The sequence below is a fragment of the Oxyura jamaicensis genome, chromosome 5 (genome assembly GCF_011077185.1).
Source record: "Oxyura jamaicensis isolate SHBP4307 breed ruddy duck chromosome 5, BPBGC_Ojam_1.0, whole genome shotgun sequence".
Lineage (NCBI taxonomy): Eukaryota > Metazoa > Chordata > Aves > Anseriformes > Anatidae > Oxyura > Oxyura jamaicensis.
Window position 1 is genome coordinate 22,845,664 of NC_048897.1, and position 26,159 is coordinate 22,871,822.

Genomic DNA, 26,159 nt, shown 5'->3' on the forward strand with positions numbered 1-26,159 from the left:
GGTGCCGGCGGGGGCGGCCGCGGGGAGGTCAGGGCTGCGGGCGGAGCGGTTCCGGGTCGGCGGCGGGAGCCAAGATGGAGCCCGCGGGGCGCGCGGGGCCGCGCTGAGGGAGCGGCCGGGCCGGGCCGAGCCGCGCTGAGCTGAGCCGGCGCCATGTCGCTGGGCGAGTACGAGCGGCACTGCGACTCCATCAGCTCCGACTTCGGCAGCGAGTCCTCGGGCCGGGCCGGCTCCCGCGGCGGCGGCGTCGTGCCGGGCGAGCAGGAGGAGCTGCACTACATCCCCATCCGCATCCTGGGCCGCGGCGCCTTCGGCGAGGCCACCCTGTACCGCCGCACCGAGGTAGGCCGGCGGCGGGCCCCTGCCTTCCCCTCCCTCCTCCTCCTCCTCGTCCTCCTGCTCCTCTTCCTCCCCTGCCCCCGAGGAAGGCCCCGCGGGTGCGGGGGGGAGGCCCGGGGCTCCCTGCGCGCCCCCCGCTCAGCCCTGTAGGGTCTCGCAGGGAGACGCCACGACTGTGCAGACGCTAATAGATTGCTCCTTTCTCTGCGTTTTCTTCCAGTCACAGAGGACATGGGGGCACCTCATACAGGTAACTCTCTCGCGGAACCATAATTTGGCCAAAAAGCCGGTCCTCCCGTGGCTCCTAGGTCACGTCGTGCTGCCCGGCCCAGCCCTCCTCGTGCTTCGTAGTGCCTGGCACGGAAAAGCACTGGTCCTGGCTCCTGGGGAACTCCTCGGGTCTCTCTGGGGGAAGGCAGCCCCAAAGTCCTCTTAGGAATTCACTCCAAGCATATCTGATGGCATGGGGGGGGGCAGCAAGGGCAAGCCAAACTTGGTCTTGTTCCCTTGAAGTTTTTTAGGAATAGTTGTACTTGTGCAGCTAGGGATCTTGTACAACATCCTGTAAATAAAGGGTTGGAATGATAGTATTTCCCTTTTATGGAACCAGAGTACGCTTAGTCTTCACTGAAACAAAAACTCTGCATCCCTTCCCTGGAAAACTTAATCTCTTTTTCAAAAGGAGTGCCAGCCAGCTAGAATAGTGGCTTCAGGCCGCTACTCCTAGCAATAAGTAGAAAGACTCAGAGCTTATTGTTGTGAAGAATCTTTGTCTGAAATCTTTAAGAGGCAGGAAAGCCTGTTTGCCTTTCCTGAAATTTTAATTTCCTGCTATAAAGGGACACGTTGTTCTCTTCGGAGTAGTGTGTTTTTAATTAAAAGATGTTTTTGTGTTTCAGGATGACTCACTTGTAGTGTGGAAGGAGGTGGACCTGACCCGTCTGTCAGAAAAGGAGCGTCGTGATGCTTTGAATGAAATCGTTATCCTTGCTCTGTTGCAGCATGAGAACATCATTGCGTACTACAATCACTTCATGGATAACACCACGTTGCTGATTGAGCTCGAGTACTGTAATGGTGAGATCCCTGCTCCCACTTACAAACAGGAGGCAGCTACGTTGCTGAGTAACCCTCCTACAGAGCCTGCAGGGAGTATTGCTGGGGTATCCCTGGGGGAGTGGAGGAATGGAGGTGAATTCTGCTGCGTAGCTCCGGAAGAAGAGATTGAGAATCCTTCTGGTTGATATATGCGTCTCAGGTGCACAAGAAAAGCCCAGTAGTTAGCACAGGCATTTCAGGCAGTAAATGGTTTCTTGCGTGTTCTGTATAGCTGGTGCAGTGAGGGTAGTGGGTTACTGGTGGCGTATACTTCTCACGTGCTTTCCTTTGCTCTTGTGAGAGGGCGGTGAGAAAAGGCTGTGAGGATATTTGGGTCTTTGTGTCAGTACAGAGTGGGGCTGGTTTTCAGCAGTGTCACTTAAACAGCACTGGTCCTGGCTTCTGGGTAATAATCAGCTGATACCCCTAGAACAGGGAACCTACCCAGAACTGCCGCCTGCTTCCTACTGGGGGGCGTGGGACAGCACACCTGGCCAGCTGGCCTGCGCGTGCTCGGGGGTTACGCTAAGCCTCGGGTTGTCAGCAGCTTTTTCTGATGGCAGACCACCGACGTGGTGTCATCGCCTTACACAGACAGCTTTCACTGGGGCTGGGGAGGATGGCAGACTTGTCAAATGCCCTGGGTGACACCTGAAAACCAGAGCTGGTTTTGCCTCTCGAGTTCACTGCTTTTTGTTATGCAGGGTGTATTGCAAGAGTAAGGACTCTTTAGCTCCTTGATTTAGGAGTACTCTGTGGGTTATTTCCCTACCCCAAAATGACTGCACACTTAGGGCCATTATAAATTCACCAGAGGACCTGGAGAGAGGGTGTGTGGTTCTGATGTCTGTACGTGTGTGTCAGTGTTTCTAAACTGCTTGCTTTACCTTGGGACAATAACCAAGAGCTGAGTATCTAGCCTGCGTTACCTGGATATGTCCGAGTGGTACAGAAGAACAGGCATGAGAAAGAGGGAATCTCTTTCAGACCTGAGGGTATCATGTTTGCCAAGGGTTGCTGTTAATAGTTTTATCTGCCACAATATACATTTCTGTTTGTTAGTGTTCAAGCCCAAGATAACTTGTAATTTGTAAAGTAAGGCTGGACTAGTTGCACTTCTCAGAATCCAAAAATATAGCAGGGACAAAAAGTATAGCTAAATATCCAGAGTTTTTACTGTTTGATTGGCACTTTTTTTTTAATTTTTTTTCTTTTTTTCTGGAGATCCGGGAAAGCCTTTCAGATGCAGGTAGATATTAGCCCCATTTTACAGGTGAGGAAGCTGAATTACTGACCTCTGCACAGTTCTATCTGTATAGAGTGGTACCGTAAGATCCAGATTGATCATGGAAATAACATAATTGAATACATCTGAACTAGATTTGGGAAGACGTATTCTATAAAACATCTGTTGAAGAGAGAACAGTCTCAAAATTTAGATGTGATTAGATGAAACAAAAAAAGAAAGTAATTTGGTTTTCTTTCAGTATGTGTGCATAGAGGTATTGATTATCTGAGTCAAGAGCTAATTCATCTCCTTGTGTAGGTTTTTGGTGATGTAGAACTTGGTGTGCTACACTTTGGCTCAGAAAAGCAGAAAAAAGATGGAAAAAATCAGATGAGGAACAGAAGTTGCTAAAAAACTGTAGTCTGAATCACAAGGAAGGAGGTTCATGAGCAGAGGCAGAAGCAAATACTTTGGTTAAATTGTGAATGTGAAGAGTCATTCGTAGATCATTTACAAGCGTGAACATAAGGCTGGAAAAAAAGCACGTTGGAAGGTTATAGCAAGGCAGAACGAGAAGAAATTATGCAAAGTGAATCTTAACCGGAATATCAGAAATATCTTAATGTGGAAGTGCTGAAATAGTCCCTCAAGGAGGCAGAGGAGCCATTGCCACCTTTTCTGGACATCTACAACATGACAGACCCATGGAAGATACACAGCAGGAAACTGCTTTGTATTGTACCCGTGGGAATGGGCAAGGGCCTGGTGTTCTGTTACTGGTAGGATGTAATAATACAGTAATGGGGAAATGGAACAGCAACAGGATGTGACCAGAGATTTGGGATTTGCTGCTAAGATGCTAATCTGGCAGGGAGTCTCACTGCCTACAGCACTCTGCATCATTTCTTGTAGCTCTCCTTGATTTTTCAGTCTTCTGTCTTGAAGCTGTGAGGTGCCCCGAGGAAGCTGTTTGCTGGCTTCAGGCTTCTGTGGCTTGTGCTGCTGTTGTCAACACTTTGTGACTTCTTCATCGAAGTATTTGGCAGCACAGATGGAGAGGCAGGTCAGAGCTGGGTAGTACGTGGGGAAAGGCAATAATTTGTGTTGTTTTCAGAGACTTCTGTGACTTATAATTGTGTTGTTTTGGTGCTTTTTTTAATATACTGTCTTTTTTTTTCCTGCTGAGCAGGACAAAGTCTCTCATGATTTGATGTACAGGTTCGAGATGTCTGCATATCCCAAGAAGCGCTGACAGGTTGGAAAAAAACCATAGGGACTGCTAGCCTACCTTACTGATACACTTCTCAGAGTATTGAAGTTAGAACAAGAATCATCTCTGCTTAAGCTTAGGCATGCCAGTGAAGTTCTTAGGTGGAAGAAGAACTTAGTTCTGTGAGTGCCCGACCAGTGAAAAGTGCAGAGTAAGGAGAGAGAGCTGTAGTGATTCATCGGATCTCCTGTGGGATTTGGGCATTTCCAGCAGTAGCTAGCAGAGTAACTGCTGCCATTAACTAAGATGATCCTTTTTGTCTTTCTCACTCACTTATAATTACAGGAGGGAACCTCTACGATAAGATTCTGCGGCAGAAAGACAAGTTGTTTGAAGAAGAGGTAATTTGGACTGGTTTGAGGGAGCGGTGGGGTTGGCTTAATGTTCTGGGCATCTGGCTGGCTACGTGTGTGTGCTACTTTTTCTCCCTCCTATATTGCTCTTAGAAATTTTCTGTATAAATCTGGGGGCTGGCATCCTTCCTCTCTGTTAAGTATTGCAAACAATTATGGACTATCAGAATTTTGTTATTTTTCATTTTTGGCTGTCTCTAGGCAATATACATTTCCAAGGGAGGAAAAATGAAATAGAGAGCTCAACTGACTTTGGTCACCTTATCATGTTGGCTAAAATTTCACTTTAAAATCTTTATTTATGGCTGGCAATATTTCTCTCTTAACCATTTTCTAAGTTCTTTTTAGAGTTTCTACTTTGAACCTGTCTCACCATGATGTTTTTCTTCTGTTTCTTTTTTTCTAAACTTATTTTCTGCTGTCTGCTTCCATCTCATGATGGAGATGCTTGATAATTACACTTATTTATCTTATATAAAGCATTTTAAGGCCTTCTGGCTCACGGTGAATATTAAATTCCAGAGACCCCAACTGTAGATCTTCCCCATGTGATCATTAGCTGTCATTCCTAATTCTTTTACTCATCAAACTCGATGTTTATCAGGACAGGCCCTATGAATGGCACTAGACCAAGCTACGTTTTGGAATATCTTTTTAGAGATTTCCGTAACAGGAAATTCTCAAGGGAATGACACGTTTTCATATTCCTTAAAGAGAATCTAGATGATATGGTCAGGTCTTTTTGCTGTGCTTGTCTGTGTCAGGGATGTTGGGATTTTTTGTTTGTTTGTTTTTGAGCCTCCTGTTATTTCTACCTTTGCAGATGGTGCTTTGGTATCTCTTTCAAATTGCCTCAGCTGTGAGCTGCATTCACCGAGCAGGAATTCTTCATAGGTAAGTGTGGCATGGAGTAATGCTGAGGTAATGACCTCATCCTGCCATTCCTGGGTGTAAGTTGTTCCTTTGAGTAACCTTTGCTTTTGTGTTTAAAGGAAACACAGTTTCTCTGTTCAGACCCTAGCTGGACTGTTTAGATACTAAATATCACTTCTGTAAAGACTTTGTTATTGGGGTAGAAACAGTCTTGTGATAAACATGGAAGAAGTTTTTTATTTGAAAATGGAATGGTTGTCTTTGCACTTTTGTGAACGAGGAGTTAAGCCATATGGGAAAGGAATCAACTGGCCCTTTATTGCCATAGCACATAAACGATGTTTGCTAAAGTGGGTAGGAAGAACAGTTACTGCTGGCCAAGGGCACTTCCCACCTGCTCCACGAGTAATAGCTTCCGACTGCCGCGTACGTCCTTACGTAGTTCCTAGAGGGTGAGGAGGGCGAAGACTCTGCATTGATGCTTTGCTACAAGATCACCCGGGTGAAGGTTTTCAATACAGCTTGTTAGCAGGTAGTGGTAATTTAGACACTGACTCCGAGATTTCGATGAGGAGCTAGTTAGCTTTTCCTGTTGCTTTTTTTTGTTGGGAAGGGGTAAATTTCATTGGTTATGTGTGCTCCAAGAGTGCCCATCTCATGGGCAGAGTGAGGAGGCTGTGGGGTTCTGGGAGTACTGCACACAGACAGCCCTTTCCAGCAAGGCTGGGTCGCGCGCTGCACAACATCCTTCCGTGACCGTGTGAGGACGTGTTCTTTGAGACAGCATCCTTGCTGCTGCCATTCTGAATCTCATAATTAGCATGTCTCGGTAACAAAGAGTTGGTACCTTACACTCCACAAAGCAGTACCTATGCTTTTTGGCCTAAAGCAGATGTGTCTGTCCTGCATTGCTCTAATTTCCTGCTTATCACCTCTGGTGCCCATCTTCACAGCAGGGTTCGTGGTCTAGGAACATGTGTGGCCCCACATCCTTCCATAACAATGACTTGAACAGTTATTTAAATGTTTGCAGTGATTTCCTTCTGCTGCAGACATTGTCAGAGTGACCCAGGACTTTGCGATGCCCCAAGTGGATGAATGCAAAGTGCTGCTTTACTTGATGTTGTCCTGATCTGCACTGGGAAGTTGTTGATGGTACGTTAGGAAAAGGGGGTGTTAAGAACCATCGGCCATGGGAAGCATATCATGCTGCGGGGGCTTCCTCTCTGTATTGATCTGTGAATCGACGTATAAGCTCTTCTGTCTGGGACTAAATATTTTCAATGAGTTTTGGTGTTCCACATTTTTGTGGCCATCAGACTTGATCTTTGGGGTATAGTACATCATGCTATAATTATAGAGCTGTTCCTGAGGGTGAAAGGATGTTATGCTTAAGATCTAGAGTGGCATGTGTTTCGCACCTCGTGTGTGTGTGTGTTTATATTTACATACATACATATTTTTGAGTGAACTCAGAGACACCTGGCTTGGGTCCTTTTATTAAAGCAGGGAAAATAAGACTTGTTCAATGGCCTTCAATTGAGAAGAGACTGAGAGGAGGAAAAGAATCATCTTTGATCTATGGCTGTTAAATAGGTGTCTGAAAGCCTGAACCTTTTAGACTGCATTGTGTTTTTGTGGGCATACAATAAAATCTGGGTAACTCCAGTTACTGCCCCAGTACCTGGGGTCAGATTGCTGCTGGCGTGAGAGCCTGCAGTTAGAGCAGAAGTTACCTCCTGGGAGGGGGAGTGTGGGAGTGTGTGGAAAATTGAGAAATCTGGAAGTATATTTGAACATCTGCATTTTTCTGTCTCCTTTCAGAGATATAAAGACATTAAATATCTTCCTAACCAAGGCAAACCTGATTAAACTGGGAGACTATGGGTTGGCAAAGAAGCTGAACTCTGAGTACTCTATGGCTGAGACCGTGAGTATCTGCTGCCTTTTGTGAAGAACCAAGTGTTTTGGTTTTTTTTTTTCCCTTTCATCTCTGCATGCCTTGCAGAAGACCAGGAATGCTGAACTTTCTTGCTGCTTGTATTCTGTTTTTCCTTTCCCTTCTCCACCTAACTTATCTCACTGGCATGGGCAGATTAGCAGATGTGTTGCAGCATACAGTTCTCCTTGCTCCCAGGTTATCTTTTGGAGGTCTATCTCTCTGCAAAGCAGCAGCTGACTAAAGATAAGTGACACTGTGGGCATGGAATTGTACCAGAGCCAGGATAACTATGTTAGAGAGCACTGTTCTTCTTTCCCTGGTACCTAATACGGGAGTTCCAAAGGTGAATCTACATGAGGGTGGTGGTATCAGAGGGCACACAGACAGCAGCATAGTCACATCAATAAACTCTCCCACAATGCTCGTTAAGCCCTTAGCAAGTTAAGTTAACCTGGTCATTCTGCTGTGCTAACATGTATTTTTGCTTCAGCTGGGTCTGAGATTGCTTGGCTGTGTTTGCCTGAGATTGCACCGTGCCTCCTATCTCTTTGATATGTAGACTCTGAACTGAATTAGAGAGAAGCAAGAGAGGCATGTGTGCTTCTTATGGTAACGAGATAGTATAGTTTATTAGTAATGCTCTTGGGGGGGAGGAGAAGGGGGACAAAGCTTGCACAGGAGATTAATTCTACCAGAAGGCTGTCAAGTTTGGCTTAGTTCCAGACCCTTCCAGAAAGCGGTTTCACAGCCAGAGTTATGAAACAGGATAAGCTGTATTGCAGGCACCTGAAAGGCTCTGCTTAGATTTCTCAGCTCCATTAATTTCTGTGGTTGAGCACTGGGCTTGGAAAGGAAGGCATTGTCTGGAATTCCTATCTGCTAAAGGCTTTTATTACAGTTTAGGATGCAAGCCAGCTTGCATTTCCCTTTACCAGGCCTTATAATTGGACTTAACGCAAGCTATTGGTGTTCTGTTAGGATGTGCAGTTAAACACTTGCCAACTTCCTTCCAGAATATGAACGTTATTGTGCAGTCGGACAGTAAATGGGAATTCAGGACTACTGCATAAAGCACTTCCTAAGCTGGGCTATAGCACAACCATTTCTCTTTCATCACATTTTTCATGGCTTTCTGGCTCTCAGAGGAACTGTCGTCTGTGCTATAAATTTCCTGGTGTTTTTTTGCCTGTGTTATGTATGTGTATCTACGCCTATGAGCTTTTCTTCCGCCTCCTTCTTCACTAATGAAAGATTTTGAAGTAAATACTTTCAACCATCTTTCTTTCTGTACATGATGTTGGTGCTGTAGGCTGGCTCTTCGATTTGTGATGTAATGTCCCGTGGCAGTTGGGAAGTGTATGTTGCAAAATGAGTGCAAACCAGTTATTGTTACTGTTTTTCATTACAAAGTTTGTAATTGTAATGGTCAAAATGTGATTTTATAAATTTTTTATATCTTTATGATTTTGTGAAACACGTACATGTTGCTTACCAACTGCTCATTTCTTAACTTATCCCCCCTTTCTCCCAGTTACCAAGAGAGATACAGAAAAATGTATTGCACGTTTTTTAAGCACAGGATGGTGTAGGTGCAGTGTCCTAGTTCTCCCTCTGATATTCCAGCTAGCTGGGTTTCTAACCCTTCCTGTGGTTAGGACTCGTGCAGCTCTGTAGCTGTCATGCTGCGTAAAAGGCAATGGAAGGTAGGTGACAGATTCGGAATGAGCCCGTTAGGTGTCAGGTGTACTATTAGAGTCTAATGAAAGCCACAGCCTTTGTAATCCTTGGAGCTTTGCTCAGAGAGTTGAAGAGGGCAACTATAAATATTTCCTCCTCTCTTAAACTTTGTCTTTTTCACTTTATTTCACTGTCTGCTTGCTTGCTAGGAAATGAGCTCCATTTGTGACAGTGTAATTCTTACACCTTTTGTCATGCTCTTTCTGCGTCTCCTTATTGTGACTTTGAGCTCTGCCACTATTTCTGTTGCAGCTGGAAGGGCTTCTCTATTTAAGTGCTGGGGTTTTGGATTTGGGGCAGGGGACTTAAACCAATTGTTCAGGAAAGCCCACTTCAGAAGTGGAAGTCTTTCAGGTAGGACCCATGCCAGCATTCTAGATATTGACTCCAAAGTAACTTTGGTTAAAGACAGAGAGAGTGGCCTTTGTCTCAGCAGTGCCTTGTCATCAGACTGGCTTCATAGGCACGGGCTGGCATCTCTTGTCTGGCAGCTTTGCAAGATCCTTTTTCCATCAACCTCTTGTCGGGGTTTCTGTGTATCTGGTCAGTGGAGGAATCCTTGTTTGCCTTTAAATACCTCTAATTGCCTCTATATGTAAGAGAGGGTCAAGTCCTTGCTGTGTTGTGACTGCTGCTCAGTTGAGAAGTATGTGCCACGTCAGAATCTGAGCACAAGTGTCCAGGAGCTTCTAAGAAATGCAGGCCCAGGGTTGTGGATGAGAAGGGAAGAAATGTGCTTGTTCCCATCCCTCCAGCACATGGTGGGGTGAGTCACCTGTGTCACTAGTGCTGCGTGTCAGGGCTGTGCTGAGCCCTGATGCTCATGGGCCTGTGTGGACAGGATGGATGCCAAGCTTCAGAATTGAAAAGTGCTGGATTGTTTATGATTTTCAAATGTTCTTTTTTTTTATTTTCTTTCTAGCTGGTGGGAACTCCTTACTACATGTCCCCAGAACTCTGCCAGGGTGTGAAATACAACTTCAAATCAGATATCTGGGCTGTGGGCTGTGTCATCTTCGAGCTTCTTACTTTGAAGAGGACCTTTGATGCTACTGTAAGTCAGCAAACCAGGATGGACTGAGTAACCTTGTATTTATCACCCTGTGTTTTATACTTATTTTCTTTCATTGTTGTTTAAATCCGCTGATTAAGAAAACAGTGGCTTGGGACTGACAACAACAGCCAGAGATTGTCTGCAAGCTTTCCCCTACCCTGCCCTCCAGGTGCCTCTGTGGCCTCTGCCAAATGCCCCTTGTCTGCAGCTCTGGGTTTACCAGACACAGAATATTATCTGTGCTAATTTGTATCCTGGTTGTGAGTGAAACATCCTTTTTTCCACAAGGGGGAAGTTTGTGATTGTGTAGGGCCGGCTGTTTTTCCGAAGCATTACTAGCTACGAATTTTCTGTGCAACATTCTGTAGAGAAAACTTCCTGCCTTCGGGTTTTGTAGGATTTAGTCCTGTTTCACTTTCCCAAAGTTTGGGTGCAAGAGAAGAGTGGTCAGGCTGGCAGAGAAATGGTAAAAGGGAGCCTTGCTGGCTGGAATATGTGATTTGCCTGCTTGTGGTATGAGGTGGGAAAAGCTGCTGGCTGACATAGTGTAAGATTCTGTAACTCTTAATCATGTGAAAATATCATCATTTCCTGACTTCTTCTCATGACAGCTACTGAGTGCACAGTGACTGTGCTGCTGTGTGGTGTTTTAATGGCAATATGCTATGTAGGAGCTTGCATGCAGAGGGCAAGCTGTCCTCCCTCCACTGTCAGAGGATTTGGTGAGAAAGTGGATGTTGCCACCGAGTCCTAGCTATCAGGGGTACCATTCCTTCAGGAATTATTAGGATTATTAGGATTCTGGAGAACCTCCTAGGCAGGGAAGAAGAGGGATGTGTTCTGATCAGAGAACTGATGGTTTCTGTTTTATTTATTTATTTTTTTTCCCTAGAATCCCCTGAACCTTTGCGTGAAGATTGTACAGGGGAATCGCGCCATGGAGGTTGATTCCACTGTCTACTCTCGGGAGCTAATCCAGATGGTGCATTCCTGCCTTGATCAGGTTAGTGAAATACTTCTTAATTGTCAGACACCCCTGCTCCGCTTCCTAAGCCACACAGTTCAGGGGTGAAGGGGAATGATGTGCCTCTTTCAGCATGAGGGCTGTTGATACAGGGCAATTTCTATGAGGCCTGAGGCATCGCTAAGGTTGGGCTTCCTCCGGTTGTATAAGAGCATCGTCTGAAAATGCCTTTCAGTTCTGCAGTCTCTGGAGGGATTCTGGGTTTGCTCTGATTACAATTATTGTACGGGCTGGCAGAAGCAATTATTTTCTCACAGTGTTGTGGAGATGAGAGCGTCATCCCAGTACAGCCACTTAATGTTCTGGCTTTTTGACTGTAATTCTGGGTTTCTGTAGAAAATTATTTTTTTGGAAGTAAACATAGTATTGATGCCTTCAGAGTGGGGAAGTCTGTACTGCACACCCTTGGCATTTATCCCTATTCATTCTGAATATCTGATTAATTCCTTTCCCTTCTGAAGGGAGTCGGGGAAGAAGGTCCATGCAACCTCGGACCAAGGTTCAGTCATCACTGTAGGTGATGAGTGTTCCCTAGAGAATGACTTGTTGCTCACCTCTTTCAGGATCCAGAGAAAAGACCTACAGCAGATGAACTGCTGGAACAGCCCATCCTCAGCAAACGGAGGAGGTAATGGGATGGATGGTGTTGCCTGAAACCTGGACAAGCTGGGTGGCAGAAAGGGGTTGTGCAGACTAGTAGCATTTATAATTCTGAAGCAAAGTCCTTAAGTTAATTTGGCCTGATGCGAGGCAGTGGTCGAAGTACATTTCATCTTCTTTAGGGGAGAAGTGCAGTTTTGCTGTCTTGTTTCCTATCAGACCTTATGTCTTGTTGGTACGTGAGAGGTCTCTGCACCCCTTGTCTCAGAAGCTGTTGTACTGAGAACCTTGAGGCATCCCTTTCTGACAGTCCTATGAGGAATGCTGGTTCTTGCTCTTCAAGTCTCTGAATGGAGTGTTACACTTAGATCCTCACATGGTCATTGAAAAAGGCCTTTCATAATATATGTCTTGTACAGTATAGACACGTGCACTTTTTCCCTGTGCCTTCTTTCTCCTGAGGGAGTTGCACTGAATGTGGTCCATTTCAGCTTAGTTTGACAACCAGCCTGTGCGCACTGTCTTTTTATGAAAGGTGGAACAGAATTTTGGACTGTTTGAATCCCACTTGGGCTGCCTGGAGGGCAGTAGGCTTAGTCCTTTATGCTGAGATTGTTACTTGGTGGTCACCAAAGTTTGAGTTGTGTCTCGCTGGATGCGCTATATAAACATAAATCCCAAATCCTGGTAATATGTAGCCTTTTAATATCGTTCTAGTGCAATTTAAGTATTGGTTGGTCAAGTTCTGGTAATTATCTAGTTTGTCCTCTGCACTCCTGGAAGTTTGTTAGCTTTATGGCACATTACTTCTGCCCTACTTTGTGTATTGCTAGGAGCTGGTAATAAGCTGCCACGTTTCCTCCAAGAGGGAGCATCCCTTTATAGGAAAGGAAAGCAGTCTGTGTATTCTGCTCGTCCGTAAATTGCTTTGGGAGATGTGTTGCTGTTTCCTAAAATGTTTTTTGTCCTTTGGCAGGGAGATGGAAGAGAAAGTCACACTGCTTAATGGGCCAAATAAGCGACCGAGGTAATTATTTGGGCATATGTTTGAAAGGAAGTCGGGATAGAACAGCTCCCTGGAGAGGAACTTTGCTGAGAGTGTTAGCCTGTGACAGCCTTAATGGGATGGTGTTGTTTAGAAGATCCCTAAATGCTAGGAATTTGACAAATCTGTTACGTGGTTGTTGTCCCACATTTTACTCTGCTTTTTATATCTTGCCTCTGTGTATGGCTGGCACCTTACCTCAGCAGGTCCCTCACAGCCATAATCTGTCCTACTGTGGGTGTAGTTGTCACAGCCCACATATCTGAGGCTGTAACATAAATCCCTCCTTTCAGGCAGATTTTCTTGAGCAGGAGAAATACAGCTACCTGAATGTTGACTATGAAATGAATATGAATATCTTTCATAGAACTGGATGTGTGCAGAGGTTCTATCCAGTCCCCAACAAGACTGTAAGTGCGGCTGCTCCATGAAGCAGATAGTTTCTGTGACATGTAAAGCCGCATACATGTGACATCTCTCTTGAATTATCAGGTAGTACTTCCAAGTTTATCAGGAAAAAAAGGTCAAATTCTACCCAAGCACTTTAGGTGAAGTTGTTTCAGTTGGCGAGTTGCTCACAAACTGTTTGGCTTTGATTACAGCTTCCATTTTGGAATCTGGTTGTGAATTGATTCCTGTCTGCATTGAAGAGTTATATTTTTCCCCTCAGGTGGAATGCCTGTAATTTAAATAAAGAGGAGATAGAGGGAATTTATCAGCTTTTGGGTGTTTCTGGTTTTTGAGCAAGATTTCATGACTATTTTTTTCAGAATTGAGAACAACTCCATGGCCATTAGTGAAAGCCCAGGCATCTGGTGGTTTTTTTATGACCTCCGTTGGATTGTAGGCTTGCTATAATGCTCACTGGAGGCTGTTTTCTCTTCTGCTCTGAGCCGTATTTGATCCTCAGCCTGTCTATAGCAGTTGAGGCCTCAAAACCAAAAGAGAGAGCATTTTGTGGAAATATAAACCATGAACGGTTGCGAAGGGTTGCAGCTTGGGCTTTTGGAAATTGATAGAGAGCAGTAGGAAAACATGTAATTACAGTGATCTCAAAATTACTAAAAGCGTGTGTGTTTTGTGGGGGGTCCTTGTGCAGGTCGAGTACCATGAACGAGGCTCCCATTGCAGTGGTGACTTCGCGCACTAGTGAGGTGTATGTTTGGGGGGGCGGGAAGTCCACCCCCCAGAAGCTGGATGCCATCAAAAGTGGCTGCAGCGCACGGCAGGTGTGTGCTGGTAACACTCATTTTGCTGTGGTGACAGTGGAGAAGGAGCTCTACACCTGGGTGGTAAGTGAGAGGAACTCCAGGAAGGGGGTAATGGGGGCGGGGGGAGAGTCCTGATCCACCGCTCACCAGTCACGTTAGAATCAGATGGAAGAGAAGCATGGAAAAAGAGAAATTTGATTGCAGTGGGCACTGCAGGAGGCCATCTACTTCGATGCTGACCCAAGTCTCGGTCTCCCAAAACAAATGTGGTTTGGGGTGAAGTATTCCATCATGCCAGGAGGTGTATTGGAGATTGTTTGTGCACTTGGGGATTGTCCATGGTGGGCCTGTAGGCCCAGATACAGCGTCAAACATCTCTTCACTGTCCTGACTACTAGAAATGCAATGGAGGGTTTGTATCTGTTGATTTGTATATTTTCAAGGAACGCTTTTCAAGACCAGGAGGGTTGGGATGGGTGCCTTCACTGTAATAGAGATGTCATCTGCAAAGCAACTTGTAGATGAAACCAGAGCTGTCTAGTACTAAACATCTCTGCTTTTTATTATGAGTGGAAATTCTGCAGTAGCTTAAAGTGAACAAAGTGGTGGCATCTAATGCATTTAAAACAACTAAGCTCAGTCTTGGACTGAGATGGTCAATGACGGGGAGGTATTCTGCATCACCAGGTTTACACAGGCTTTTGCGTTGACAATACAGAACATGCTAAGACAAACCAGAAAATTCTAGTAGGTGGGTAAGAGAAGAAAGAGATCCAAAAAGGAAGAGAACAATTTAGTGTCACTTGATGGATGTTCCTACAAGAATGGCCATTGAAAACGTTGAACTGATTATTAATATATTATTTTCAGCTTCAACGCTACTCAAAGTTGTTTTGATTTTTTTTCTTTTTTCTTTTTCTCTGCAGACTTGGTAGATCTGGCCACTTTGGTGACATTTGTTTTATGTTATAGGTTTCTTTGCAGCCAGTAGAATTTAGAAATGTAGATTAAAAAGCTGAAGGATGAATTGCAGTCCTGCAGCAGAGAGGTGGATTCTGTAGCCTGGCAGATGAGAATAGGATTCTTTACCTGTGCTTAAACCCACCAGCTGGTGTCCTGACACCACATCTGTCATTAGTGCACAACTGCCTGAAAATTTGTGCTGCTGTTTAAAGTGTTGCCTGCTGTTATGCCACATAGATAGCAGTCTCTTCCCTAGGGTAGTTAACATTTTCTCTTGCTCTTTGCTGTCTTCTGTTGTTCCTTGGAGGTGTCGTAATTATTGGCACCTTCTCTGGAGCTGTGGATACTTAACAGCTGTCTTTGCCTTGCAGAATATGCAGGGGGGCACCAAGTTGCATGGGCAGCTGGGGCATGGAGACAGAGCATCCTACCGACAGCCAAAGCATGTGGAGAAGCTTCAGGGAAAAGCCATCCGCCAGGTGTCCTGCGGAGATGATTTCACAGTGTGCATCACAGGTGAGAGCTGGGAGGTATCTGATACAAAAAGTGGCAGGTTCTGCCTGAGGTTTTTTTTTTTTTTTCCCACTCTAGGCCTGAAAAAGTTGCAGGTTGTAGGGCATGGTCGTCCATCCTGCTGTCATCCAGAAAGGACTCTAGCTTCCTGCTGACATTATTCTGCATGAAAAAGGAGGGTGATAAGAGAAAATAGGTTGCTCTGGCCATGTCCTAGGAGGTTAATACACAGCCTAATACAAACTCTGTGTGCTAACTGAGCTTCTGTTGCTTCCTGCAGATGAGGGCCAGGTGTATGCCTTTGGCTCAGACTATTACGGATGCATTGGTGTTGACAAGGCTCATGGCTCTGAAGTACTCGAGCCCCTGCAATTGGACTTCTTCCTTACCAACCCCGTGGAGCAGGTCTCGTGTGGAGATAACCACGTGGCGGTGCTGACCAGGAACAGAGAAGTTTACACGTGGGGCTGTGGGGAGTACGGTAAGTTGAATTTCCCTTGAACCTAAAGGCACAGCTCCAGACAGCAGCTTGGTGCAGGTGTGCAATGCTGGGCCTGGTGAGGGCTGTCTGATGTGCTAGGGGACAAAGAACACTGTTTCTGTGGGACTTTCTTTCCCAAATGAACAGGAATTCCTTGTGGATAGGGCAGTCATCATGTGAGCGGGGTTAGATTGCCTGCAGGATTGGCAGGCAGTGATGCGTATAGGGGGGCAGGTTTCTGGTTCTGTTGGGAGGTTTAGAACCAGGGAGAGACCATACCAGTTCTTAGGGGTGGGTACCTTCTGAGGCCATTTCTAACTGGTCTGTTTTCACTGATGCAGGGCGCTTGGGCTTGGATTCAGAAGAAGATCACTACATACCTCAGAAGGTAGAACTCCTGAGACTGCTCCTTCCCAAAATCTGCATGGGCATAACTCCAAATTAGTTGCTGTTCAGAAATATTAGCTACCTGAGGCTCAGGCGGGTTTTGTTTGTTTTTGAGGTATCACAGAGTTTGCAATGGTTTTATTTTCACTTCATTTTGCTTCATTTATCCCCAGAGATCATGGCAAAGAGATGTGCTACTTCCAAACTAGCCAGTATAATGACTTAGAGCTGATCTCCAAGCTGAAACTGGAAATGCTGAACCTAGTATTTTAGAAATCATAGTAGGAAATACTAAATTGCATGCCTTGGATCTGCACAGGAAACTCACAGCACTGCAAACAGCTGTGAGTCTTTGAATTTCACATAATGTGAGTTCAATAAGATGAGTTCAAAATAAAAACCCTCTTGAAACACAGTGCAAGAGATAATTTAAGCTAACGTGCTGAAGGTTAGAAACCAGGAAAGGTGTGCCTGGTAGCCAAATATCTGCAACCGCATGGTATCATACCCACACAGCACAGACCCAGCCCTGCTTGGCTCCTGGGTCTGGTGCTCACAGACCCCAGCTGCCTGGGATGCCTGTCCACCACACTTCTGGTTCCTCTGCTGGCTCAGAGGTGTCTGCACACAAGGTCAAGAATGCCTTGAATATCGGCACTTCTACCAGCACTTTAGTATGCTACAGACTTTAAGATGCTCTTACACTTTTATTCAAAGCAACAGAATTAGGGGCTGTTAGTGCTCAGGCTAGCAGAACCGCTGCTTTCCAACCCAGTATGTTTTTTGTATGCTGGCTTCTGTGTAGTAGGTGTTGGCATGTTGATTTTCTCAGGATGTGTTTCTTCTGCACAGGTGGATGTTCCAAAGACTTTGACCATTGTGTCCGTTCACTGTGGCTGCGATGGGACCTTCCTGCTCACCCAGACAGGCAAAGTGTTGGCATGCGGACTCAACGAGTTCAACAAGCTGGGCCTGAATCAGTGCACATCAGGGATTATTAACCATGATGTAAGTGCATTTGGGATCCCGACTTCAGCGTCCAGCAGTCAGTAGCGTACAGGGAGATAAAGGTCTTGTGACAGTTCATTAGATAAGTGCCAATTTGTTAGTTGCAGTAAAAGACAATGGGTGCTGGTACTGGGGGGAGAGGCAACTTGTCCCTCAGCTTCCTGTCTGCCCTGTGGGCTTGTGTCAGATCCAAGGTAGTGAAACAGCTAGTCAGCTGCTCCAAGGGAACTTCTGACGGATTCCATGTCACTCGTGAAGTTTCCCATACCTGTGCTGGGACTGTTTAGGTTAATGTGGTCTGCCAAGACCTGCTTGAGTAGGTCTTAGCTGGTGAATGCGTGGTCCTTCACCCTGTGCTCACCCTTCTGTCTGTTCTCAGACGTACTGTGAGGTGCCCTATGCTACTTCGCTTACCCTGGCCAAGCAGCTCTCCTTCTACAAGATCCGAACCATTTCTCCAGGGAAGACGCACACAGCTTCCATTGATGGTGAGCCACGTGCGTTAAGGAATGAATGCTGGTTGCCTATTCCTTTATGTCACCTTTGCCCTTGCAGCCTGGCTTCTCTTGGTGAAGCAGTGCTATCAGTGCTATGATTGCCAGCCCCTTGACACTGAAGGTTATGCTCTTGGTAGCGGGGCTCATGCCTGCTCCAGGAACCAAGAATATCTGTTCCTCAGCTGAAGCAGAAGCATCAGCTGTTTGATTAACCCTCCATTTGTTTTGTTTTTTTCCTTTAAGAAAAAACAAACAAACAAACTGGGGAGAGTTACGGGATATCCATTATCCTCTGGGATAGTGGAGGAATCGTTTGATTGGTGTCACTTGGGCAAAGCCTAACTCAGTCAGAGGTTTGCGAGGAGTCCCAGTCCTCAGCATCAGAACAGGGGAGCGAAGGGAAAAGGAACTGGGGCGGTGTTCCCAGGCCGAAGCCATCCCTCTCGGCTGGCACTGTTCCCTCCCAGCCTGGCTGGCTTCTCAGCAGAGACCTTCCTGGTCGTGGGCTGTTGCTGCTAGTTCTCTGCATGCATGGCTGCTTCCACGTCGGGCCCTCGCTGTGACTGTCTCCTCGTTCCTCCTCTCAGAGCGAGGCCGCCTGCTGACCTTCGGCTCCAACAAGTGCGGACAGCTTGGTGTTGGGGACTATAAGAAGCACCTGGGAATTAACCTGCTGGCAGGCCCCCTGGGGGGTAAGCAGGTGATCAGGGTTTCATGCGGCGATGAATTCACCATAGCTGCTACTGACGGTGAGTGGGTCTTTACGAGGTTGCAGTGGGGTCTTTGGGACTAGATCTGCAGGGTGGTTAGCGGGCTCCCACTGTGCATTTTCTGGACCACCTCCACAGTAATTCTCTGAAATAAAAAAAAAAATAAATCTTCCTAGACTGAGACTGTCTGTGCCCGGCTCTGCATTGTCCTAGTGCAGCAGCAAGCATTTTCTATCCCTTGGGCTGCAGAGTGCTGGCTTAGAGGCTGCCTCTTAGATTTGTTGTCAGTTTGTCCTCCCATTGGCAAAATGGAGCTAGTAGATCAAATACTTTGGGGCAGCAGTTACAGCAGAGGGGCTGTGATCCCTGTAACAATTACAGGCTGACAGGGAGCAAGTGAATCGAGTCTCCTGAATTTCTCTCTCCTCAGACAACCATATCTTTGCCTGGGGTAACGGCGGGAATGGGCGTCTGGCGATGACACCGACTGAGAGAGCACATGGCTCGGATATCTGCACCTCGTGGCCTCGGCCAATATTTGGATCTTTGCATCACGTTCCAGACCTGTCATGCCGCGGCTGGCATACCATCATCGTGGTTGGTAAGTGTAGGTTTGGGATGAAATTTGGGGGGTCTTGGTTATGATGATGTGTTGCTTGCCAGGGGCTAGACTCTAAAACGTGCCTGGGGATAGGCCAGGTGGGCCTGGGGAAATGTGGCAAGCTGCTTGGAGCTCAAGGTCTTACAACACTGCCTTTGTTGTGTGCTGTCTGCAGGAGTTCCTTTGCTTTCTTTATGGCTCTCTAACTGAAATGATGTTTGTTCTTCCTGCAGAAAAGGTGTTGAACTCTAAAACCATCCGCTCCAACAGCAGCGGCCTGTCCATCGGTACTGGTGAGTAACCTGCCCCGGGGAGCTGCGCTGTAAGTTAGTTTGGTGGTTAGACTGTGTTTGAAAGGCCTCACGGAAGAGCTCAGAGGGAGGAAATGTGATTGCTGCTCTGCATTGGAGAGGATGGCCCAAGGCTGGGGGGAAGGGCAGAAGTGAAGCAGAGGAGGAAGTACATGGATGCAGCGAGGCCTTTGGAGCTGAGAATCTTTGATTTGACCAGAAAAAGCTGAGAGGAATTTGCTGAAGGGAGCTGATAAGAGAAGGGGGGTTATGCGCTGGCTGCTGCAGGGATGGAGTCCCGTTCCTTGGACCTGTGGGAGGGCTGGGGCCAAGTCGCTGCAAAAGACTGCTGTGCACAAGCCTTCCTGGGGAGGCCTGCAGGAAGTGTTCGGAGATAAGCAGCTGCTGAGGGAGATGCCACCAGCACGTACTCTCACTGTGGCTTTCCAGCCCTAATTTCTGCATCTTCTCTGCTCCAAATTGGGTTTGGCACCAGAGGAATAGCAGGGGTGGGAAAGAGTAAAGTTGTCGCTGTTGTTTGCCAGTGACTCAGAGCTGCACAACTGGAGGAGGAGAGGAAGAGGAAAATGAACGTGAAGCAGAGACCCCAGATCCCAGCGGAGGCTTTCGGGGAACCATGGAAGCAGACCGGGGGATGGGGGGCTGGATCAGCACCACAGAAGCCAAGGGAGGCAACAGTGGTGACAGCAGCTCCTGCCCTGGCTGGCTGAGGAAGGTAATGTGGTATCTCAGAAATGCCCTAAAATGGGATTTGAAGCTGGAGAAGAGCAAGTGCCATGCCTGTAGGGCATGCTCAGAAATGTTCTCAGATCTGTGCTGTGTGGGGGAGCTTTTTAGGCCTAGCTCCTTTTTTACCACAAGAGGGTACTGGTGCACTGGTTGAGCAGATTAGGCCAGTAACGAGAAGGGAAACATACCTAACTGTCCTGCTTTGGTGTGTCCAGGAGCTGGAGAATGCTGAATTCATCCCAATGCCTGACAGCCCTTTTCCTATGAGCATGGCATCTTCAGAGCCTGAGAAGGAGACTCTCCCTTACCAGGAACTTCAAGGACTCAAAGTGGCCCCCGAGGAACCTCCTGGGTTCAACAAGCCAAAAACAGAGCACTGGGTAATGTTGTTCAGGTCTTTCACGGTGAATGCTTAGCCAGAAGCTCTTGGGACCATAAATGGTGATGTTTGAATTATGGGGAGAGCTGGGAAGCAGAAAAGCAGAAATTGCTGTGAGATAGAAGAGGGACTGACAGGAAATTGCTGTGAGACTACCTTATTCCAGGGGTTTTCTGTCCCAAGAGGAGGTGCAGAACCCAGGCTTAGGGAGAGGGGGGTAGACCTGATGGATTTTGGTGAGGACAGGACCAACTTTCCCAGACGAAGGAAGAAGAATGTCACTTTGTACTGCTGACATAATGACTGGTAGCTTGCTGACCTGGCTGCTAGAAGTTTGGGATGTCATAAACTGAGATGGGGTAACATTTTTTGTGCATGGTTTCTTCTCGTGGCTTACAGAAGTGGCCTAAAGGTTCCCTCCCTCCCACTCAATCCCAGCCTGACTTCCCTTCTCGTCTCTGCAGCCTCCTTGCCTGAGTCCAGCTGTGCCGTGCAGTGAAGGAAAGGCTGTGCCTCCCGCCGCGGGCTGCATGTGCAGCGCTCTGCAAGCGGAGGTGGCGCACCTCCGAGGCCTGGTCTTACAGTGCCTGGATGACCAGAAGAAGCTGCAGCAGGAAACCCTTCGTCTGAGTGCCCAGCTCCAGAGGTTCTGCAGGGGGACAGAGGGAATGCAGCAGGTGAGGACCCACCACCTGGGTGCACATCCATGCTCAGGATGTGATACCCTGATCCTGGGTCTTGTGTAGACTGTGGAGAAGGAAGCAGCTCTGAACAGACCCCTCTCTTCAGAGCAGGTAGAATAGCATGTCTGACTCTTGGCTGAGCTGCTGATTCAGCTCTGGTAGTAACAACAGGAACGAAGCCAAGAAGCTGGTTTCTGGTGAGGACATCTCGGTCCTTGAGGGACGTGGGATTCCCCTTTATTTCTCTTGGTGAGAAGGGATAGGCAGCCAAATGTTGCGGAGAGTCACAAGTGGCTGTGGAGAATAGCAGTCGTGCCTTGTGCAGCTCCTAGCTTCTTTGCAGCTAGTCCCAGAGCTGTTGAGAGTTGCTGTGTGTTTTGGCAGGTGGAGGTTCATTCCAAAGGAACCCAGACAGCCAAAGAGGAGACAGAAGTGGATCCGAAACCTGACTTGGATTCAGATTCCTGGTGTCTCCTGGGAACGGACTCGTGCCGCTCCAGCCTCTAGTCTCCTGAGCCCACTGGGATCCATCTAACTTCACAGCACACTAACCGAATGCAGAGAGCGGCTTTCCTGGCTTCAGGTCACTCGCAGACAAGGAGCGAGGCCGGAGGCTCCAGAGCAGCACCCACGGACGTTTGATATGAACTAGGAGTGAGTTTGAGAGGGGAAGGGCCCCTGAGCTCTAGGCCAGCTCAGTGATTGAAGCGGCAGCAGCTCCTCTTGTACCTTATCTGTTAACTCTGCACGTGAGGCAGAACGGCCCCGTTACGGCTCCAGTAGCAGCTTGTGGCCCTTTCATTGTTTCACTGCTTCCTGGGAGCTGCCTTTGGGGCCCCAGTACTCATCACTGCATCTCTAGGTGAGAGGAGGAGGCGCGTTTTGTACTGAAGCTGGCTGAACCCTAGTGCTCGCCACCTTGGCTTTAGGGGGCGAGGGGCTAGGATCCTCTCCCTGCCAGGCAGTAAGGCGAGGCTCCCTCCGCTCTGGCGCAGAGGGAGCAGAGAACATCTCATTCTGGAGGCAGTGGGGATATTCCTGCAAGGGAGATAACGGCAGACAGCGTGTCCCAGGCATCGAGGCGCAGCTTCTGGCCACGTGGCTGCATCTGGTGGCCTGCACAGACAGAGTTTAAGGGCCTTATTCTGGGTGCCTAGAGCTTTCCAACTTCAGGCAGCGATGAGCAAGTTGGGTGCAATTTCCTAGAGCTGCAGCAGGGACTGACTGAGATGGGATCTCCGGTGCTCGGTTCCAGACCACCTGCTTCCCAACCAGATGACGAGCGTCTGGTCCTCAGACTAAGTGACACGTTTCTTGCTCCAGCTGTCAGCTTGGTTTGGGTGCCAGAGCTGCTGGTTTCTTGGCATAAGGCTGTAGCTGCTCCCTGCTTGGCTTCTGTTCTGCTCAGCCCCCGATGTGGGTGTGGGAAGAATCGGTATTTTTCCGCTCGATGTTTTGATGAAGCTGGAATGCATTTTCCTACCCAGAATAGGTCATTAATGCCGTGGTCACAGGATGCAGCCTTCCTCCATGACCATGAATGATCATGTCCCTGTCTGGAATTCACCTTCTTTCTAGAAGCGAGAGGCTTTCCCAAGGCAATTGGCGATGGGAAGAGGCATGGTCTGATGCTCAGGATTTCCTCATTTCCCATTAGAGAATGAAGTAAATTTTATTTCTTGTAAATTTTTTAGCAAGCTGATTTTGAGCTAAGATGTTGGGATCGGTAGGTTGCCTGGGAGCAGCTAGCCTCCCCCTGCCTTACGTGAAGCCTCTGAGGAATCCTGAGTCCCTCTCACCTTTGCAGTGAGAGTGGGGTTATGATTTCGTTAGACTTAAACCGTCCCCGTCGATGGCACATCGCTAGAATTGCCTTAGGTCAGTTGGAGTTGGTTATCCTATCACCTCTCCTAGACGTCCTCCTTTGAGAGACTGTCCTCTGGGAGCCAGCGTTCCCCCTCTCTCTCTAGAGGTGGATGCCGAAGCATTCTGCTTGTAACTTATGCTCCTTAAATACTTCCTGGTGCCTCTTGCTAGAATCTTAGAGCTAAACCAAGCGCGGTCTCTACGGTGCAGTGTCCAGGGCACGGGCAGTCCTGGTGTGCCCCTCCACTGCCGCCAGCGGGGTGGCAGCGGCAGGAGGACAGCCCTGCTGGGAGGTGGCGTGGCCACGGCGCTCAGTTGCCCTCGGGACTCTGCCCTCCTTCCCCCTCACGTGCGCCGGAGCCAGTTCTCAGGTTAGGGCCCAGCTTGAGGGCGGTTGTTGCATGTGGAAGCGGTGGAGTTGGGCACGCTGCGGCCGTGCCTTGGAGGAGCGAAGAGCTGAGCCTGAGCCGTGTCCAGCAAGCAAGCACCAAGCTGATGGGAGTCGCTCTCCTGCAGTGCACTGCTATCCTCATTTCTCAATGCTCTGCAGGTGGGAAGCTAGGTGCACAGACTGGATTCCCCTTGGATCTGGTGGAGGAGCAGGGCCCCCGACAGAGGCTGCCCTGGCCTCCACAATCTCATATGTGCCTTAGAGGGTTCACGCTATCCAGGTTGTGCCTGTTACAGACCACAGATTTCACACCAGCCAGCTATGCAACCAAAAAAAAAAAGCAGTTTAAAGCCAGCACCTTTGTCTTGGGCTGAAAACGGAAGGGCAAGTGGGCAGAAGTGCCTTTGAGCAGTTTCCAACCCCTTTGACTTCTCCCCTTCTTGCAGTGCTAGCTCCGTACGTGTCAGTCTCCTGCTAGTATCGCTGCTGAGTTGTTATAGTGGAACACAACTTATGCCTGCTCTGACACTCTGGCTGAAAACTAGTTTGTCGTTGTCTTTTTTTGAAAGGTTAAAGGGTGGAGTGGTTTGGAGTTTCTGTTTAAATAAATGTTTAAACTCATTCTCCCGTGTTCTGCCTTTTTTTTCAGAGGGGGAAGGGGAAATGTTCGTATATGATCAGATGGATTCAAGGCATTGTCTGATTTTTTTTTTTCTTAGAGTGCCAAGGGGCTCGCAGGTTCTTTGCTATGGGAAAAAATGTCAGGTTCTGTGTCCCTTCGAAACAAAACAACAACAACAAAAAAGGCTCTTTTCTTTGACTGCTGCATCTCCTCCTAATGACGTCAGGGGGCCTTTGTGTGTGGTTTTTCAACAGCCTCAGTGCCAAGTGGGAAATGAGTAACAGGAAGAGAGGCTCACAGGGAAGAAGCACCTGTTTCTCTTGAACAGCTTCTACTGAGCATTACGGCCTGTGAAGGTGAGAGCCTGCCTGACACCTGCTCAGCAAACTGTGCGCTGTGATTAATGTCTGCCTCTTTTTATCAGGGATTTTAGTAAATTGTGAAATGCCGTGAGAGGGTTTTTAGTAAATTGAGAGGCAGAGCTGCTTTAGAGACTTGGGCACTGGAGAGAATCAGAAAGTGAAAATGCAGCACGTCTCTGAGTGGGATTGTGCAGCAGCAGAAGAGGAAACTGAGCCACCTTGAATAAAATATCCCAAGTGGTATCTGAGTTAATCTACAGCTTCAACCCCAGCATTAGCTGTTTGCCTGTCACTTAAGGGAAGTCTGCAACAGATGGATTTATTTTACAGTATCCAAAGCCGTGTTGTATGTACCTACCTCAGTCACCATTTGCAGTCTGTCAACTTAAAATCCACTAAACAGTCAAAAATCAGGGCAAGGGAAATGGAGTTGATAGTACAAGACAGGTAGTGGTACTGAATTTCTTAACTACTCTTTAATTCAGTTACATCTTTCATTAATTCAGGGAAGTGGGCATAAATCTTGCAGTTTTTCCCTTTCTTATCTCTTTCCTTCTCACCTCCTGCTATCCTGTATTACCCTGTGTTAACAAGGTTTGAAATTAAGGCATTTGTCTCGCTTTTCTGATCAGTTTGGATACAGTGACTTCTTTCCCCTTGTTTTCTGTTTCTCCTCCCTGGGTTTGTACGTTCTTATCCATACCTGGCTGACAGTGCAGCACTGACCCTTTCTGGGACCTTCGTGTTTTTCTAGGGTGTGCCACGGGATTGGGATCCCTGCCCACATGTCTATAGGGCAGAAGCACTCCAACTTCTTCCAGGAATCTGGTCCACCCACTGCAGGCTGGAGTGTTTCTTCGTGTTCAGCTTTTCACTAATCCAGTTCAATCTGGTTGCTTTTTAGCCTTTTTTATTTAGACTCCTGCGAGCTGGCACTGCATTACTGAGGAACTTGCAAAAGGAGCTGCTGGAATTATTTTTTGTTGTTGTTCTTTGTTTGCTTCCTGTTGCAACTTTCTCATACAAAGTAGTTGTTCTTACTTTGAGAACAAAAAGCACTCTGTGACCGTTTAAAACAACTTTTTACACAACAGAACTAGTCTAATATTAGAACTAGTCCAAAAATCAGAAGCTGGAAAAATAACTGACTAAGAAATGGGCAGCAACCATTGCCAACTTAGAGCAAATGCTTCTCTATAGGGGTCTATAGGACATCTATCTCCCCCCAAAAAAACTGTAATAGTATGTGACAAACTATGACATTCAGCATAAACCCAAAACTGCCAGGAACTATCCTGAAACTATGCCGGAGGTCCCTACGCCTCGGCCTGCAGGAAATCTCCATCTTTTTCATATTAAATCTAACTGTTGATTTAGGCCTGAACCAGCTAACAAGTGTTCTGATGTGAAATTCTTCTGTGTACTACCTTATTTTTTAGCCATAGCTGTTGTTACATGTTTTGGATGGAAGACAATCAGAAGCCCTGTTAGGAATTGGGTGGAGGTGACTGTGAAAAGGAAATTCCTTCTCAGCTCCTGAAAATGACGCACTGGGGCATGGAGCTGTCGCTGATCTGCTATTTGTACTTCTTGCCACAAGCCCAGAGAGGGGCATTGTATCACGGTTCTTCTTTTCTGGCTCATGCAGCGTGATCCCTTCCACCATCTTCCCAAAGTCTCGTGAAACAAGGTGGGTTCCTTGCCCTTGCTCCAATCTAGTTGGAAGGATTTTCCATGACCTTACTCCTCTCCTGGTTGGAAACCCAACATCCAGCCTAAGCTTATTCATCACCTGTTTTTGATCTCGTGTGGCGCTATTCTTTGTTTCTTCTTCTGCCCTTTCCCCTTTCAGAGCCCGTTATTGTACGCGGTAAGCGCACAC

General features: G+C 47.3%; 1 protein-coding gene across 2 annotated transcripts; it reads left to right on the forward strand.

Moving 5' to 3' along the window:
• Positions 1 to 9: 9 nt before the first annotated feature.
• On the forward strand, positions 10 to 23,921 carry NEK9 (NIMA related kinase 9). Of its 2 annotated transcripts, XM_035328117.1 has the most exons (23): positions 10 to 342; positions 560 to 589; positions 1,239 to 1,416; positions 4,221 to 4,276; positions 5,112 to 5,182; positions 6,986 to 7,091; positions 9,763 to 9,894; positions 10,787 to 10,897; positions 11,482 to 11,546; positions 12,495 to 12,545; positions 13,663 to 13,855; positions 15,109 to 15,253; positions 15,531 to 15,731; positions 16,073 to 16,119; positions 16,971 to 17,126; positions 17,506 to 17,614; positions 18,211 to 18,372; positions 18,764 to 18,934; positions 19,168 to 19,227; positions 19,770 to 19,960; positions 20,190 to 20,354; positions 20,818 to 21,030; positions 21,421 to 23,921. In XM_035328117.1, the coding sequence occupies exons 1-23, from the start codon at positions 154 to 156 to the stop codon at positions 21,541 to 21,543; spliced, it is 2,925 nt and encodes a 974-aa protein (XP_035184008.1). In that variant the 5' UTR covers positions 10 to 153; the 3' UTR covers positions 21,544 to 23,921. The 2 variants fall into 2 exon arrangements, with proteins under 2 accessions (XP_035184008.1, XP_035184009.1); XM_035328118.1 differs by lacking the exon at positions 560 to 589.
• The last annotated feature ends 2,238 nt before the right edge of the window (positions 23,922 to 26,159 follow it).

What these genes read in the sequence shown, in the direction of transcription:
- NEK9 (XM_035328117.1), top strand. Translation starts at nt 154, where the DNA reads ATGTCGCTGGGCGAGTACGAGCGGCACTGCGACTCCATCAGCTCCGAC. An exon ending in AGGAGCTCTACACCTGGGTG is followed by an intron (nt 13,856 to 15,108) that starts GTAAGTGAGAGG and finishes TTTGCCTTGCAG; the next exon opens with AATATGCAGGGGGGCACCAA. An exon ending in GCACACAGCTTCCATTGATG is followed by an intron (nt 17,615 to 18,210) that starts GTGAGCCACGTG and finishes TCCTCCTCTCAG; the next exon opens with AGCGAGGCCGCCTGCTGACC.